This window comes from Homalodisca vitripennis, chromosome 1, assembly GCF_021130785.1.
Source record: "Homalodisca vitripennis isolate AUS2020 chromosome 1, UT_GWSS_2.1, whole genome shotgun sequence".
Lineage (NCBI taxonomy): Eukaryota > Metazoa > Arthropoda > Insecta > Hemiptera > Cicadellidae > Homalodisca > Homalodisca vitripennis.
The window spans coordinates 142,186,274-142,203,688 of NC_060207.1; the positions used below are offsets into that span (position 1 = coordinate 142,186,274).

The 17,415-nt window shown below is 32.6% G+C and overlaps 1 protein-coding gene across 2 annotated transcripts in view; it reads right to left on the bottom strand.

Annotated features, from left to right (window-relative positions):
• LOC124372502 (atrial natriuretic peptide receptor 1) overlaps nt 1-17,415 on the bottom strand; it is an 884,633-nt gene that overhangs the window by 644,158 nt on the left and 223,060 nt on the right. For both annotated transcript variants that reach the window (XM_046830913.1, XM_046830916.1), the window contains exon 4: nt 8,647-8,852. In XM_046830913.1, coding sequence (XP_046686869.1) covers nt 8,647-8,852 — 206 coding nt within the window. The remainder of the gene's footprint in view (nt 1-8,646; nt 8,853-17,415) is intronic.

Below are 17,415 nucleotides of genomic sequence, written 5' to 3' on the forward strand. Positions count from 1 at the left end.
GGGTGAGAAGGTTCTCTAATACTTTTTTTCGAGATTAATCTAACAAAATGCTTCTGAATTACAATTAAAGAGTTTAGGGAAGTTTTATAAGTTCCACCCCAACAAACAACTCCATACTGCAGTCTACTTTGAACTAATGAAAAAATATAAAGAGCGCAAAGTTTGCAAGGGACACATGTTTCGTAGAAAGTAAAACAGCCTAACACCTGATATTAATTTTGCCTTTAAATTTAATATATGTTTTTTCCAGTTTAGCGCATTATCTAATGTAACACCTAAATATTTTATTTCATTTTTCTCCTCTATTTCTGAACATTCAGAACACGAGCTGCTACTTACTAAACAACTTAAACAGTTGTAGGTTAGCCTTATCTTCGGAGAGTCCTTCCTTTTAAGGGAAAATTCATGTAATTAGTTTTTTCGGTACTTAACACAAGATTATTTTTTGAAAACCACCACTTTATACATTTTAAATCAAGATTCATTTGGCTTTCGATATTATTTAATGTGCTACTTGAATAAAAAAAGGCAGTATCATCCGCAAATGCTGTAACTTGTCCTTTAAAATTTGCTGTGCATAAATCATTTATATATATTATAAAGAGAATTAATCTCAACATCGATCAGTTGCAAAGTTTAAGTGAATCCTGAGCTACGCCTTTATGTTAATAAACACGAAATTTGTTAAGTAAAGTTCTTACATAACGCATATGCTCTAAATAAGAAATGATTTCTCAATTTTATTTAAGAGCTTTACCCTACTGCACTTAAAACTTTGAATATAAAGTGCACGAGACTCACGCGGATGCTGATCTTTTTTTGTTTTTTATCTTTTTATGGATAATTCCAATTACATTTTTAAAACAAATATACACAGTTTTAGTTTTATTTATAATTAGCATTATAACTTGAATAAAACTGAGGTTTTTTTGTTAACAAATCGATTTTTATTTTGTTTGACAGTTGTTTGAAGTGAATGTAGAGTTTAGCTTCCATTCACATTCCTCTTAATGCAGCGTCTTGAATGTGATGCTGTCACAGAATTGACTCATGGAATGTGGAGTTATATTCGTCTCAAGAGATACAAGTCGGAAAAAGGTACTTAAAATTAAGATCGTTCATTCTTTACATCGTTTTGACATCAGAGACACCTGGGCTATAAAATATAGTGTAATCTAGACGAAGAGGTATTCTCATTGTCTCATCAGGTGCACGATTGAGATTTTTTTATCTCTTCAGACGAACACGACTCCAGACTCCGGGAGTCAAGTCAGTTTCCGCATCAGATTTCAGACGAAGCACTAAGAGAAAGGTGAACTGGAGCCTAACTCAATATTCACATTACCCGACTCAATACACCCTTCCCGCCGAAGTTATGTTGTTTTTTTTTTTTCTTTGAAAATGTGTTATTTAGTAATAGTTATGAATTAAACCAATTCATTAACTTGTTCGACATAAACAAACTTTTTAACAAGTACCGGTATGGAGTTCTGTATTCATGTTATATAATAAATTCCTAATAAAAACGTATTTGTTCTCCAACTTCATGAACTTCATGCGAGAGCGAGTTGGTATTAGATCTAGGAAGTACTAAAATCTCATAAAGTAATAATACAATTCCTAAAACTCGTATATTGCATATACCTTAGGCAATTTAAACCCAAAATAAACTGATATTTAAAGCCTTTGTCGATGACACTATTGAGGTCTGTGTAGTATAGTATAGTAAGTAGAATAGTTCGTATATAAGCCAGAAAGATAAATTCTAAACAATTAGAACGTAATCACATCCTTGTTGCTATAAACCTGACATTCGACCACAAACTGATGCCGCCAGTTAATATTCATGAGTCCGAAAATAGACACAACGAGAGCACCACTTAACGTGTATCAATGTTGTATCGGCATCATCAGTGTTGTTGTTGAACAAGTTTGATATTCTCCTTTTATGCGAAGTTTTAAATAGGATACACTTTTTCAATATTTTAACGTGTTAACTAAGATGTGTAGTTTTCTGGTTTAAGTAAATACATTGATAACTTGTGATTAGTTTTTATTTAAGTGAAAAAGATATGAGCTGTATCATATGTTCTATAAGTTAGCCATCATTATAGTTTATAATAGTCTTATGATTAAGTACATAGTTTATAAAAAGTACATGATTTATATGATATATATATTATATATATATATATATATATCAGATCGTCTTTGCCAAGGAAGGTAATATATATGACTCATATACTAGTTGGAAGGTACCAGAAGGCAGACATATCGAAACGCTATCAAGACTTTCGCGCGAACTTGCATCGGACTGTCTCACCTTATGAATTGGGTAAGTAACAGACGTGTCTGATAAATGTCAAAAAATTACCGATCTCGGAGATTTCTTTTGAAACGGGGAGTATTAAAAGTTTAGACTTGCACAAATACATCAGTGCTGTACACATTGTCAGCACGAGCTGGCGCAGCTCCAGCATCTGTAGCTCATGCTATCTGGGGAAGGAACACTCGGTCTCGACTTTCCTGGTTGTGTTTCAGCGGTCCTCTTGCCCACTAGGTTTTCTCCATAATCTGAGTACACTTCTGAGAGTTTAAACGGAGTTACAACTCAGTTTTGTACTAAGCAAACCAAGTTAGGAAACCTTGCGTTGAGCAAAGGAGTAGATACTCCGCCTAGTGAAGTTGTTTTGATGTTGTTTCGTCTATTCAGACACAGATAGACAGAAGATTTCAGCTGTCACCGTGTTACAGTGTACTCAGTTGAAGATCAAGAGCTTCGCTATTTTGGAGTACCATCCCAGCCAGAGTAGGAGACTAAACTCTACTACTGAACTGTAGACTTGGAAGTTTGCATGAAGCTTCATTTTTATATAGGCAACAATAATGGTAACATATCTCATGAAATTCGGCTGACCAGGATGGCAACGAGAAAGTAGCAGAATGAATACATTTGTAATCAAACTGACCATACATGTGGCAGGAGTATGATTAAACATGTGGCATGAGTATGATTAAACATGTGGCATATTAACACATGTAGCCTCACTGCGCCAATATGTACAATATTATGTTTTATCTACTTGGTGTGTAGACTTTTATGATTTGAACATTGCTATGAAACCACCTTAATGCCCAAGGGATGCGTATTATAGGATGCGAGGCCAAGATATCTGGAATAAGATTTCATCTGTAGGCTTAAATCATTTTGAATGAAACATCATTTCGACATAGGTAAACATAATTCCATGCTGGTGCAAGTAAAATCCTGGATTTGGCTGAGATTAATTCTGTCAGTAGCCTGACACAATTTGTCTTTTGTATGCGGGATAGAAATATTTCTTTTCTGTATTATTTCGTGTGCGTCATTCTGTCAGCTGGATCTCATTTCATCTAGTACTAAAGTAGCTTTTTCTGGAACGTGATTGTTTTACTGAATTATATCAATGAATGATAGATATCATACTGACAGTAATATAATAATAATATAACTAAAACAATTTAACGTAATGTTAGTAGCACTGTATTAATTATCACAAAACAACGAAAGCAGAGTATAGTGTGTTTATGTTTATACAACTAAGAACAGCTGTGTAGTTCATTTTAAGTCGACTCTAACTAATACATGAGATTTTATTAGTTACACAAGAGGTAAATCATACATAATATCGCTATGTATTCATATTACAAACTAGGAATGTGAGCTCCGGGTGATTAGTTTAGTTAGTTCTAAGATCCGACGCTAGGGCTCGCGACTGCCACCGAGTGCGCATGCTCGGTATCCTTCCACGATATTCGAAATCTTTCTAGAAAAACAAATTAACTTTGTTAATAGTTAATTAAGTGTCACGTCGAGTGACAGCGCTACCGCTAGCTATCTGTTTTGAAAAACAAGGGAACAAAAAGTTCAAATATAAAAAACTTTATTTGATACCCAATTTACTGTCCGTTGCTATTTAAAAATGTTTATTCCTATTTGATTTTAGGTTTTGTTGTCTTTTTAAAGCATGTAGGTTAAAGCATTTTTTATTTAGGTATTGCAATAAAAAATGAAACTCACTTTTTGTACACAAACACAAAAATGTGTTGGTGCTGTTCCACATCTAGTTACGCCAGTACGATACTTAATTTCAAAGTCCCGTTTTAAAAAGTTTGGTTATAGATCATTATCTTTTGTTTGCGCCGAAATTTTCAGTGTAAATAGGCCCTTAAAGTTCCGTATCAGGCGACCCATTTTTACATTTTAAAATTGTCCAAAAAACACCTTACACTCCAAATTAGCCCTTTGGGAACATTTAAAATTTTTTAATTAATTTCATTGGAAATTCAAATTAAAATAAAAGAAGAAAAAAGTAATACATTTTACGTAATAGATCTACATACACGTTGTCTGCATCAGCCGGATAAATCCTATCATTGACAAAAATTTGTTTAATTTAGTGTAAAATCCTGTAAAAAGCCAGAAGTTGACAAATGACACTATCATAATTACACAAATGTAATTCATCAAGTAATGCAAAGAGATTAAGAGGGACTAATACATGCTAAAACAATAGATGAGACAGATGAAACCCGAATGATAAGTGTTTCTTATTTAATTGTACATGAATATTCTGTATTCGTAAATATATGTGTCTTATCGTCGAACAAATTGTAAGTAACATAACACTGCAGATTGATAGCAAAGTTCTGTTAAACTCTCCTAAGACTAAATCTGACAGTTTCTCGTCACGTAGTTGTCAAACACGTCACTAACAAAGAGTTCTCTAGTGCAGAAATAGTTAAAGCCAACATGATACTGCAGATTAAGGGGGAGGTCGCGTAGACTCTCCCGAGAGTAAACCTGACAGTTTCTCGTCACGTAGTTGACAAATACGTCACTAGCAAAGAGTTCTCTAGTGCAGAAATAGTTGAAGCCAACATGATACTGCAGATTAAGGAGGAGGTCGCGTAGGCTCTCCCGAGAGTAAATCTGATAGTTTCTCGTCACGTAGTTGTCAAACACGTCACTAGCAATGAGTTCTCTAGTGCAGAAATAGTTAAAGCCAACATGATACTGCAGATTAAGGGGGAGGTCGCGTAGACTCTCCCGAGAGTAAATCTGATAGTTTCTCGTCACATAGTTATCAAACACGTCACTAGTAATGAGTTCTCTAGTGCAGAAATAGTTAAAGCCAACATGATACTGCAGATTAAGGGGGAGGTCGCGTAGACTCTCCCGAAAGTAAATCTGACAGTTTCTCGTCACGTAGTTGTCAAACACGTCACTAGCAATGAGTTCTCTAGTGCAGAAATAGTTAAAGCCAACATGATACTGCAGATTAAGGGGGAGGTCGCGTAGACTCTCCCGAGAGTAAATCTGACAGTTTCTCGTCACGTAGTTGTCAAACACGTCACTAGCAACCAGTACTCTAGTGCAGAAATAGTTAAAGCCAACATGATACTGCAGATTAAGGGGGAGGTCGCGTAGACTCTCCCGAGAGTAAACCTGACAGTTTCTAGTCACGTAGTTGTCAAACACGTCACTAGCAATGAGTTATCTAGTGCAGAAATAGTTGAAGCCAACATGATACTGTAGATTAAAGGGGATGTCGCGTAGACTCTCCCGAGAGTAAACCTGACAGTTTCTCGTCACGTAGTTGTCAAACACGTCACTAGCAAAGAGTTCTCTAGTGCAGAAATAGTTAAAGCCAACATGATACTGCAGATTAAGGGGGAGGTCTCGTAGATTCTCCCGAGAGTAAACCTGACAGTTTCTCGTCACGTAGTTGACAAACACGTCACTAGCTAAGAGTTCACTGGCGCAGAAATACGTGGGGAAGGTAATAATAAATCCTAATAAAGGGCTAACTCTAAGATTATCACGTTTTTTAATGGGACACCATATTAAGATATTTAATTATAAACTGATTTTAATAATAGTTAATGTTTTCATTGCAACATAAAGTTTCTCCCAGATCGTAAATCATTATTTTTCATATTTTTAAGTACTATTTACTTTTACATTTTATTTTAGCTGTATGTACATTAAAACAACACTTTTATTGGGTGTAACTATGCAGCCGGTTTTCCCGAGTACGGAGTTGCCACATCTACTTCAGTATCTTGTAAGTGATATATTATTATAAGATGAATGTAAAGGTAGTCTGTTTTATTTGGGATAAAATAAAATTTAAGTAGATTAATATATTTTTAATGGTAAATGTATTATAAATTTTGTTTTATAATACAGTGTACTCATGAAAGTTGCATGTAATACTGAATAATTTAAGTTATTTGTACAGAACTCACTATAATTAATATTACTTTAAATTTATAAGCTAACCAGATTACTGGCAGCGTGGATAGTTTAGTTTTAAGTACTCCTTGAGATCTATGTACGAGTAAATGTACAAACAAAAATGGTAGAATAAGTCATTAATACTTTATTAAGTCTCTCGTTTATCGGAAACTCAAGAATGTCCTTAGAGACCGAATGACAATCACGGAATAATTTTGTTGGTGAATACAATTTATTTTCAAAAGCAATGCAACATTTGATTCGAAAATATTGTACATTATATGTGATTAGATGTGTTATCACTTATTGATTGTATTTCATAAGGGAAGTTGATTACATCACTGCTGATACGAGTATATGTGGTTACGTCTATTAGATTGTAACCACGATTGTGCGGGCTACTATCCTGGATATTAGCTGACAAACATGTAGCAACAGACAACTTGGATTCATCACGAATCCAAACATATTGAAAATGCATAAAATTATAGCAGTATTTCTCAACTATTTATAGGTAAAAATGTTACATGGTTATATGACAATGTTTATAACGATGACATATTAATACTCGTGTTTCTAACTGCAATTTCTTTGATGATATTATCTTTTCTTTATATAAAAATGTATTATTGATAATCGATTGTTATAAAGGATAAACAAATTTGAGGTTTCTCCATAGTTGAATGTTTGTTGTTCGTCGTTATTTATAACCTTGAAAATAAGAAGAAAAATGTAAGGCCTAAGACGTCTGCCCCATTCTCACACTACCATTACTATCCGGAGTTTTGGTTTCAGAGGTGCCACTTGCTACGGAATGTGCCGATATTGAGGTTTTCCTCCTCACATATATCTTGTGTATTAAGCCTGTACTGTACAGTCTTATACTTACTGCTACAAAATTCAACGTATGCGTGCATTTATTTCACGTATTGTCGGTTTTTAAAGACAATATATTTCAATCCTCACGCAGTGTCCTATTTGGTCATATATATATATATATATATATATATATATATATATATATATATATATATATATATTTAGGTAGATACTATCTGTTAATGCCAGGTTCTATTTGTGTCCAAGGGCTCATAATAGTTATATTAGACCTTAGTGTTATTTTAATGTAAACAACTTATTTAAACCTAATAACAAGTATTGAGTTTTTAACATGTTGACCACGGCAGACGTCCTAATACGGAATCCTAACATGACAGGTGGCATGACTGTTATTGGGCATTAGTTGAATAACGTAAGTGTCAATAAAACTGTTCTAATTTTAAAGAGCTATATTTTTCCTTAAATACTGAAAAATATCCTTTGATATTAGATATTAGGGAATATGGTTAAATCTTTACTGTGTAAATTCTCATCAATAAAAGAGGCGGCCACACGGTAGTCGATGTATAAATTATTTATTATTTAACTTAGTTATTTTTCCTCGGGGTTAATTTACCCTGGGTTGTAATTATAATATATAAAAAAAAGTTCCTCTTTCCTCTTAGGTTTTAATGCTGCCTAATTTGTCCAATAACAGTGCTTATTTAACATAGTGAAATATCAAATAAAATCCTTATTTATCACCAATGAATTTGAGACGTTTAAATAATTTAAAACATTTTATTTAGACTATAATTAACTAATAATCTAAAGTGTAATTATTAATACTAACTCATATCTCAGAAATTATTAATTCGATATAATACTTGTTTTCTAATACTTTATTATCTAATACTTATTGTTTTCTGTATTACATCGGTTTTGGTTTAAATTAAAATAGTGAAGTCAGGTAACTGTTTCGATATGCAGGCCTCTTTTTGTTTGTCACGTAAATGTGCTGTTTTACATACTATATCAATGCGATTGCAAACATAATATTTTTAAAAAAGCTTAGTTTGCTTTTATATTAAAAAATAGTAAACACTAAACGGCGTTTCGTATCTTTCCGAAATACTAGTCTTAAAAGTAATTTATTCACACTGATTAATAGTTTGTAAATAAAACATAAAGAGAGTGGTTAGAAAAATTACAATTTTACTGGACAGACAATAGCGTATTACATTTAGGTGTGTAAACCTATTTGTATAAATGCGGAGACGACTTCATAAATGTGTCTTTAATTTTGGTTCACGGTTCTATTTCTGGAGCTTCCTGATTAAAATATTTGCATTTTGAATTTACGAGTTTGAAAAATTGGGTAGGACAGCCACAGTCCCAGAGGAGCTGCGCGGTGTCGGGTAATTCCAAGTGTAACTAGGATGAATGCTTTTCCAATTTGTTCCATTTATGATCCTTACAAAAATTAGTTCTATAAGAGGATTCAAAATGAACTTTAGTACAACTACGGCTACTGTACTGATACGTACTGTTATACTGGTACCCCATCTCCCTCCGCAGGTTGTTCGCAAGGCCATCGGCTGCGTTCTTCTCCAAGTCGTAGCTGCCGTAGTTGAAGCCCTGTCGCTTGAAAAACTCCACCAGCGTCTCCATCATCAGCTTGCACGTGTGTTTCCCCGATATCTGGCGGCACCCGTCCTTGTCGTACACGAGCATCACCTTTCGCCAGCCGTACCTGTCACAACGTTAATCATGAATGGTATCACTGGAGTTACCGTGGTCATGTACATACTTGTTGAAATCTTCATCTTATTCGTGTTATTTGCCCTTCATTATATGTCAATTTATAAATAATATTAGTCTGTAAATCTGTTACAAACACCCGCAATGCCAATAGTCTAAATATAAATGATTAGTCCTACAGAGACCAGGGGGACAGAAGTGGGAATGTGTATTTATATGTAAAGTTTATTAAAATTACTGATGCATTACAAGATTTTAGTCTTTATTACCAGAAATCTCTTTTGTTTTTAAACTCCATTGGCTTTATACTGCAAAAAACCACTTGAGAGCAGAACTGCGGAGAATGTCGGGGAACGGAAACTCCGAGCAGATTGAATGTATAATAAATGAGCACAATCTGTTTCATCTATTGAGACTCGATATCGTTTCTGCAATCAGTTGGACAATTGATTTAGGCCGCGATTTGTCAATCAGTAAAATACATTGTATCAAACTAAGGAACTTATTTTCAGCACTAATCGCTGGAAATATATGACAACCTTTCATTTTTAAATCTAATAAATAAGAATCCAATGTAAATAATTAAAATAAACAATAATATAAACAGTAGTGTGCCTATGGTTTGCTTGTGTAAATTTTAAAAGTGGTCAAACAAAGTTATACGTTCTGCAACTAAATTAGTTCAAATTCAAAAAAATTTAATGTACACAATATATGTTATATTAAAATTATGTAATACATGTACAACCTAGTAACTATCTATCCAATATGGTATACTATCTTGAAGCCGTTGTTTGCTGCTCAACAACCAACATCGGTACTTATACCAAGACGGTACTTATATTGACTCGTGTCTATTTCCATTACGAAAATGTGTCAACTATTGACATTTAATTCAAGTATCAAGTATTTAAGTATTTAATCTTTGTTAACATAAACTCATTAATTGTTGGTTAAATAGATAAAACTATATCCTTTTTCTACAGAGTATTAAAATATTGGAGATTGGATTAAACTTGAAATTAAAAGCCTTTTTCAGAAGTTCAATTGTGTCACATGCATGTTCCATTAGTCATAGAACACAGATAGATGTACTAGATTTTATTCAACAGAATGTCACAAATAAAGCATTTCAATTATGTATGAGCTGGTCTACTCAATACATAACCATATGAGAGGCTGCCCTTATTACCGGTGCCACAATTGCTATCTCTAAGACCCTTGAATGTATAGAAATGTGAAATAGGTTCTTCATTTACTTTTCAACGAATATTTAAAATAAAATTTATAATTTAACATATTTTTTTACCATTTTCTACCATAATCTTTCTATTTAATTTTATTGTCATTTGGAATATAAAAGAAAAATAAACATGTTCAAACACAACTGTTATATTTATTACAATATTTTTGTAACTTAGTAGTAAAGGAATAGCCTACCTAAGTTTTGAAAATGTCACATTTTGCCATATGTAAGCATCATTATGAAAGTTATGTCAAATGTGGTAAAACGCAAATGATGTTATTTTAAATAAACTGCTAGTATGCCATCCACTATCAGTAATTAAATGACGATCGTGATTTAATCACGATGTGTGATTATTATATTAAATCATCCCCGATATGAGTATTGGATTACTAAGGATTACTAACAATATACTGGAGCTATGGATGACCATCTTACACCTTACGAACCGAGATGTAGTATTCCAATTTCAAAGCTAGTTTTGTAACAATTTCATGATACACGTAATAGAAAGTTGTATAATGGGCAATCATAAAAGTTGTTTTAGGGAGTGTAATTAACTGATTTGTGCTCTCTATGTATCCTTAGATATCCACAGCTGAGAATCCCTTGGCACAGAACACGGGCACAGAACACGGGTATATTATTATGTTAGTAAAGCTAGGGACTAATACGAAAACCTCCAGCACAGAACTGTTTACGAACATATGCAATCGCTAGTTAGTGTTAAAGCTGATAAATAAATCACTAAAATTATGAAACTTTTGAAAGCAATGTCATATTAAATATATCAATTGAATCATTTTCTTGAATACAATGTGTCTCTGTGTAAATCGGGTTTCAGGAGACATCTGGGTTGACTGATTGGCAGAAAACTACAAACCGATTTCTGATGTAGAGCGTAACTGATTGCTTGTATGGATATTGGATCAGTGTTAAAGTGCTTGAATGAATGGTAAACTAAAAACACTTTGGTGTTTTTTTGTAATCTTTATTTGTTATAGCAAGCTTGCACTGTTTACAACAGTACATATTAATAGCAACATTAGTATGGAGTGTATATTTTAGCCAATGGCTGATATCAAATGCGTCATTAATTTGTGTGGACAGCAGACTGATTGGGAAATCAGATTTTCATCTCACTCTACCCTGAAAGTACCCCAAATACCATTCGATATACTGGGATTTTACGCAATGAGGGAAAATATGTAATGCATTTCATCAAGTTCACTTACTGGCTCACGCTATCAGTCGTAGTCAAATTATAATCAAGTTATATAAATGCGTAAAATTAAAATTGTACATACTCTTTACATAATTCTAAATTCGTTCTAGGTTACCTATCGTACACCGGATTATGCCACACATCGTGGCAGGCTTCGCTGATGTTTCATGCAACTTATCAATATTCTGGTAGTTATGCTACATATTGTGTTGCTACTGTCTCGTGTAAAAGTGTCTTATGACTGTGATCAGTTTTTTTTTATGACTTGGTTTATTCAAGTTTATAGTTTATTCTGGTAGTTATGCTACATGTGTTAATGCTGTCTCGTGTAAAAGTGTCTTATGACTGTGATCAGTTTGTTTATGACTTGGTTTATTCAAGTTTATAGTTTATTCTGGTAGTTATGCTACATGTGTTACTGCTGTCTCGTGTAAAAGTGTCTTATGACTGTGATCAGTTTGTTTATGACTTGGTTTATTCAAGTTTTTAGTTTATTCTGGTAGTTATGCTACATGTGTTACTGCTGTCTCGTGTAAAAGTGTCTTATGGCTGTGATCAGTTTGTTTATGACTTGGTTTATTCAAGTTTTTAGTTTATTCTGGTAGTTATGCTACATGTGTCACTACTGTCTCGTGTAAAAGTGTCTTATGACTGTGATCAGTTTGTTTATGACTTGGTTTATTCAAGTTTATAGTTTATTCTGGTAGTTATGCTACATGTGTTACTACTGTCTCGTGTAAAAGTGTCTTATGACTGTGATCAGTTTGTTTATGACTTGGTTTATTCAAGTTTATAGTTTATTCTGGTAGTTATGCTACATGTGTTACTGCTGTCTCGTGTAAAAGTGTCTTATGACTGTGATCAGTTTGTTTATGACTTGGTTTATTCAAGTTTTTAGTTTATTCTGGTAGTTATGCTACATGTGTTACTGCTGTCTCGTGTAAAAGTGTCTTATGACTGTGATCAGTTTGTTTATGACTTGGTTTATTCAAGTTTTTAGTTTATTCTGGTAGTTATGCTACATGTGTTACTGCTGTCTCGTGTAAAAGTGTCTTATGACTGTGATCAGTTTGTTTATGACTTGGTTTATTCAAGTTTATAGTTTATTCTGGTAGTTATGCTACATGTGTTACTGCTGTCTCGTGTAAAAGTGTCTTATGACTGTGATCAGTTTGTTTATGACTTGGTTTATTCAAGTTTTTAGTTTATTCTGGTAGTTATGCTACATGTGTTACTACTGTCTCGTGTAAAAGTGTCTTATGACTGTGATCAGTTTGTTTATGATTTGGTTTATTCTCGAATCTCCTTGCTGCTATCGTGGTTACCCATAAGACCAATATAAAAATGTTCACTCATGCTCAGCAAAATCTCATGGAGTGACAAGTACCATTATCGAACTTGGTGTTGCTAATATAGACAGAAAGTGTCCTTGCAAAATTTGAAATCTAGGTTGATTCGTCTTTAAGATACCGTGCGGACAAACTGACAGCCAGAAATGAAAGTTTCTAACCCCTTGAGTGTTATAATTTGCTGAAACTCAGCCAATAAGAGGTGAAATGTGCAGATATATGGTAAAAGTGTGATGACAATATCCCTTAAAGGAAATAGAATTCATGAAATATATGCCAGAACTGTAAGTGTTTTTACTGTTCATTACTCATTCCTACCATATTTACAGTATCTCACTGTCGATCCTGACAAATAAAATAAAATAATACTTTATTAGATTTTGTTTTAAATAATAAAAGTGAATGTGTCATACTAGAATTTTAAATTAATACATTCGTAGTTTTAACAGAAAGAGTGACTGCAGAACTGGTAGTTAGTCTAATACTGCCTTGTAAAAGTACACAATTTACAGAGTGTGCATTCATTCTATTAAGTCTTTGATAAGTTAATATTTTTAGAATGTTAGGAAATTTCGCCATTTGTCAATATATTTAACATTTTTCCTACTGTAAAATCATAAAAAAGGCAAAATGAATAGTTTTAAAGTCCCAATCAATTTTAAACTCTATGTAAATAGGAGTTTGTAAAACCCTTACACTCCTAAAATGTTACTTCTATGTTTCTCTATATCTAAATGAGGTGATATCTAATATTATTTTACAACAAATCTAAGAAATTTTAATACTGAAAATGGTTTGGATACATATTAATTAACATATAAAGTTGTCAAGTTTATTTACTTGAAAATGAAATAAAGTTTGAGTAAGGAAAACAGGATATTTACCAGGCTTACAACTTTTAATAAGTGTTTCTTTGCCAAACAACGTTGTTTACATTATTTCACAAAGCAATCGTTAAAAGGTAACGAAAATTGTATCTTACAAATAAAAGTTAGGAAGTTATGAAACCAAAAGTAAGAAACAATATTCTGTATTTCAAGGATACCCTAGCATTAAGAGATTTGTTTTTATATTCTGCTATTATACATTTTTTTAATATCCGTGTAATCCGTGAAAAACAAATATTTGTATTAATTTAAAATTATTTAATGGAAACTGGACTCATGTAACACATATTTTCAATTTAGGTACATTTATATACTATAATTACGTTTTTGAATATTCGAATTTCAGCGACACGAATGTTTTAGAATTGCGAGTCGAGGAATCTGTGAGACGCACCCAAGGGAGATGAATCGCTTGACTTCACTTCGTCTTTCTACACAAAATAACTTCGGTCTCAACGTTTCCCCAAAATTGTTCAAGATGGGTTACATTTCACTATTTAGAATTTCTGTAGTGGTTTTAAAATAATTATTGACACTTACTGAGTTGTAGTTGTTAAGTCAAAGTTCTTATATTGTACTCTAATCTACACTTACATCGCTATTTAAGGGAAACATCTATACGTATCCATCTATACTTGATTTTGTATTAGTTACGTCGTATCTAAAATATTTTATTGTTTCACTATCTTGTAACTCTCTTTTATTACCGATGTTATTTGTATTTTTATTTGTAATATTCATTGAAAAACATTGTATTAGAATACTTTTAAACATTTTTGGGTGAATATTAAAAAGCCGATCTTCTGAAAACAACTATAAATTAATATATAATTTCCAATAAGACAAGAGCTTCAAGAATGTATAAATTAAGATTTAACTTATCATATTAATCTTAATAAGTGGCTAGTATTTATTTTAGGTTATTATCTTTTCAAGAAATTTTGCAAAGAGCTAACATAAGTAGTTAGTAAATTTACATGATTACTAACCTACGTAATGGTTTGTCATAGGACAATGCAATCACTGCACATAAGCTAAACTTGGTGTATCTTACACAACACCTCGGGGGTACTGTTCGTAGAATCTACATATGTCCATTAAGGTATGGAAATAATGGAGACAAACCAAATTCAATAGCTTACTCACAGCCGCTATGTTCTTGCCATATTTTATTGATTTCCAGAGATATCTACCAAAAGTATTCAAATAAAACTATAAATGATTAATTTTATTTGTACATTATTTTTATCTCTTTTACATGTCAATTCAATATTTGTAAAATATAAATAATTTTAAAGTATAACTATTTTACAATACACTTTTTGTGATATAACCATCAATCAATAGAGTTGTAAGATTGAAGGACTTACAAAATAATAACATGCCACTTATCAGAGTCGCCATAGCAACAACTGCTTACAAATTAACTCCCAAGCATTCAATTTAATGTTACCAGGGCATTAATTCTGTCTCTCTTTGGACTGTGCTAGGAGAATTTTTGGAACGCAATATTTATCAGATTGATATATATTTATCGTATATTTATCAATATTGCGACAGATAAAATATATATCTAAAGTGTATTTTTTGAGGTTTGTCTTCGAGCAATACACACGTGTATACTCAGAGCTAGTTAATAGTTTCCAGACGTGTCTGAAATATAAAGAATGTGAGAACAAGAGCAGTGATAATCACAGATAATAAAAATTCTTGCGGACATATAGAAGAGACAAGAGTATTTTATAATCTAAAAAATATATTCTATTTATTCTCATAATATACAATAAGTGTGTAACTTAACTAATATATGACTGGCATTTAAAATGATGTGGAGTAACTGATCCTGATCACATTGTGATCACTTTGTCGGAGCGTCTCGTAGAGTTTAATTGGTTCCGTTGCAGCCCATTTCACGTCCCGCATGCAGCATCCTTCTAGTTGGGAGAAGTTCCACTGTCAAGTCGTTAAGACATGATAATTTTGACAGTTGGCAAAATATTTAGTACTATCGGTTTGAGCGTATTTATCCCCTAATATAGTCTTGGTAAAAAATTCTTTTGAAAAACGAATCAAGGGTGATTTTTTTTTTATATAGTCTCAAACAAATTTTGTGAGTTTTAGAGTTTTCTATGGACTGAAAACGTCAATCTTTCTTTTCCAAATATTGTCTTTTCCGTCACAAAAATTAACATAGATATTTGCTTAAAGAATTTACCATCAGGTATTTATTTAATAGAAAATTTTATGCCCACTTAATCTCTTAATGAATCAATCAATTTTGAAACTACTAAATCCAACAGACCAATGAGTAATTTGTTATATAGTAAAAATATGCATTGTATGTAAATGGTGCAGTGTTTGTAGAATTCAAGCGCATTTAATATATGAGCACTTGACACAAACCGAATAACAGTTATATAATAATAATAAGAAGAAGAAATTTTGAGAGATAGATAATAATAACTGTTGATTGACAGAAGATTTCTCATCATATGTTAGCCCAATGTATTGGTGACCGAATTATAACCAGAGTGGAAGTGCATGCCAGCATTTACTTCACGCAAATGGCTAGTTAAGTTCCTAGAAGAGATAGGTTAGCTGCACTGCTAGAATTGTATAATGATAAAGAGGGATAAGAGAAGTGCGACAGGTATATTTGGTAGAAATGTATTTCTTTACTCCTGACTGAACACTATAAAATACTAATGACAACTGATATTTATTACAATATACACTTCAAATGTGTTTTAATTATTTTGTTAATTCAACACGAGATGGTGATTTCGAAAGTGTTGTGACTTGCGTCTACGGATTTATTCTGGGGTTTAGAGCAGAAATTTGCTGACGTAATGGCTAGTTAATGCTCTTTCCGCAATGCATTCTGAACATGAAATGGACTTGTGCTCTGACAGCATCAGACACGGTGTTCTGAGAGATATTTAAAACCATACCTCACTAACTCTTATTGACGTTGTTATTGCTGTTTGGTATTACGGGTTTTGTTTTAATTTTTTTACTGTACTGTGATATGGTTATGGATTAAACAGTTTTCCATTGTTTATATGCTAACTCAAATGTTAAAAGTATTGAGATATTATATAAAAAAAAACATAAATAAATATATTTTGTTTAGTAATATATACTTGGCTACCTCTTCTCAATGATGTCATGTTTCGTAAAAGAATGCCCGATTTAGTTCTTTATAAACACTTACATTCAGTTTTTCAATACTTAAAATAATTGAATTCATGATTTGCGTAAAGATATGGTGGCGATGCATTCATAAAGTTATCTGAAAATCATTTACTACTAACAGTAGTTATATTTAAAGTGTTATACCTTAAAAAATTGTTACGTCTTATCTTTTAGTTTTGGATTAAGTTAAATACAGAATAATTGCAGTGTTCCGGTTTCACATTACTCCGGATTATCTCGAACAACCTGGTTGATAAATCTAACGTTTTGGTCAGTCCGGATTACCGCTCGGGGATTACGGGTGGCGAGAGAGGAACTAATGATCAATCCCAGACAGTCTCACACTGTCCGGCCTTAGTACTTGTAACTGGCTGTGCTCCTGCTTTACTCGCCATCTGATAGCAATTTGTAGCAAAGCACTAATCTATTTTACATAATATCTACTACTATTGTGATTTAAAATACCACATAATCCATCCAAGAGAATACTGACATTTAAAGTGTTTATTTTGAGGCTAGATGGATTACGATTGTAAGATTTATAACATTTTATTTGGCTACATAATCTGTGAGGCTCTTGCGCTTAAATTGTGCCTATTTAGAAACTTTTCAAGTTACAATGTATCTTTAAAGATACATATTTTTATTATATA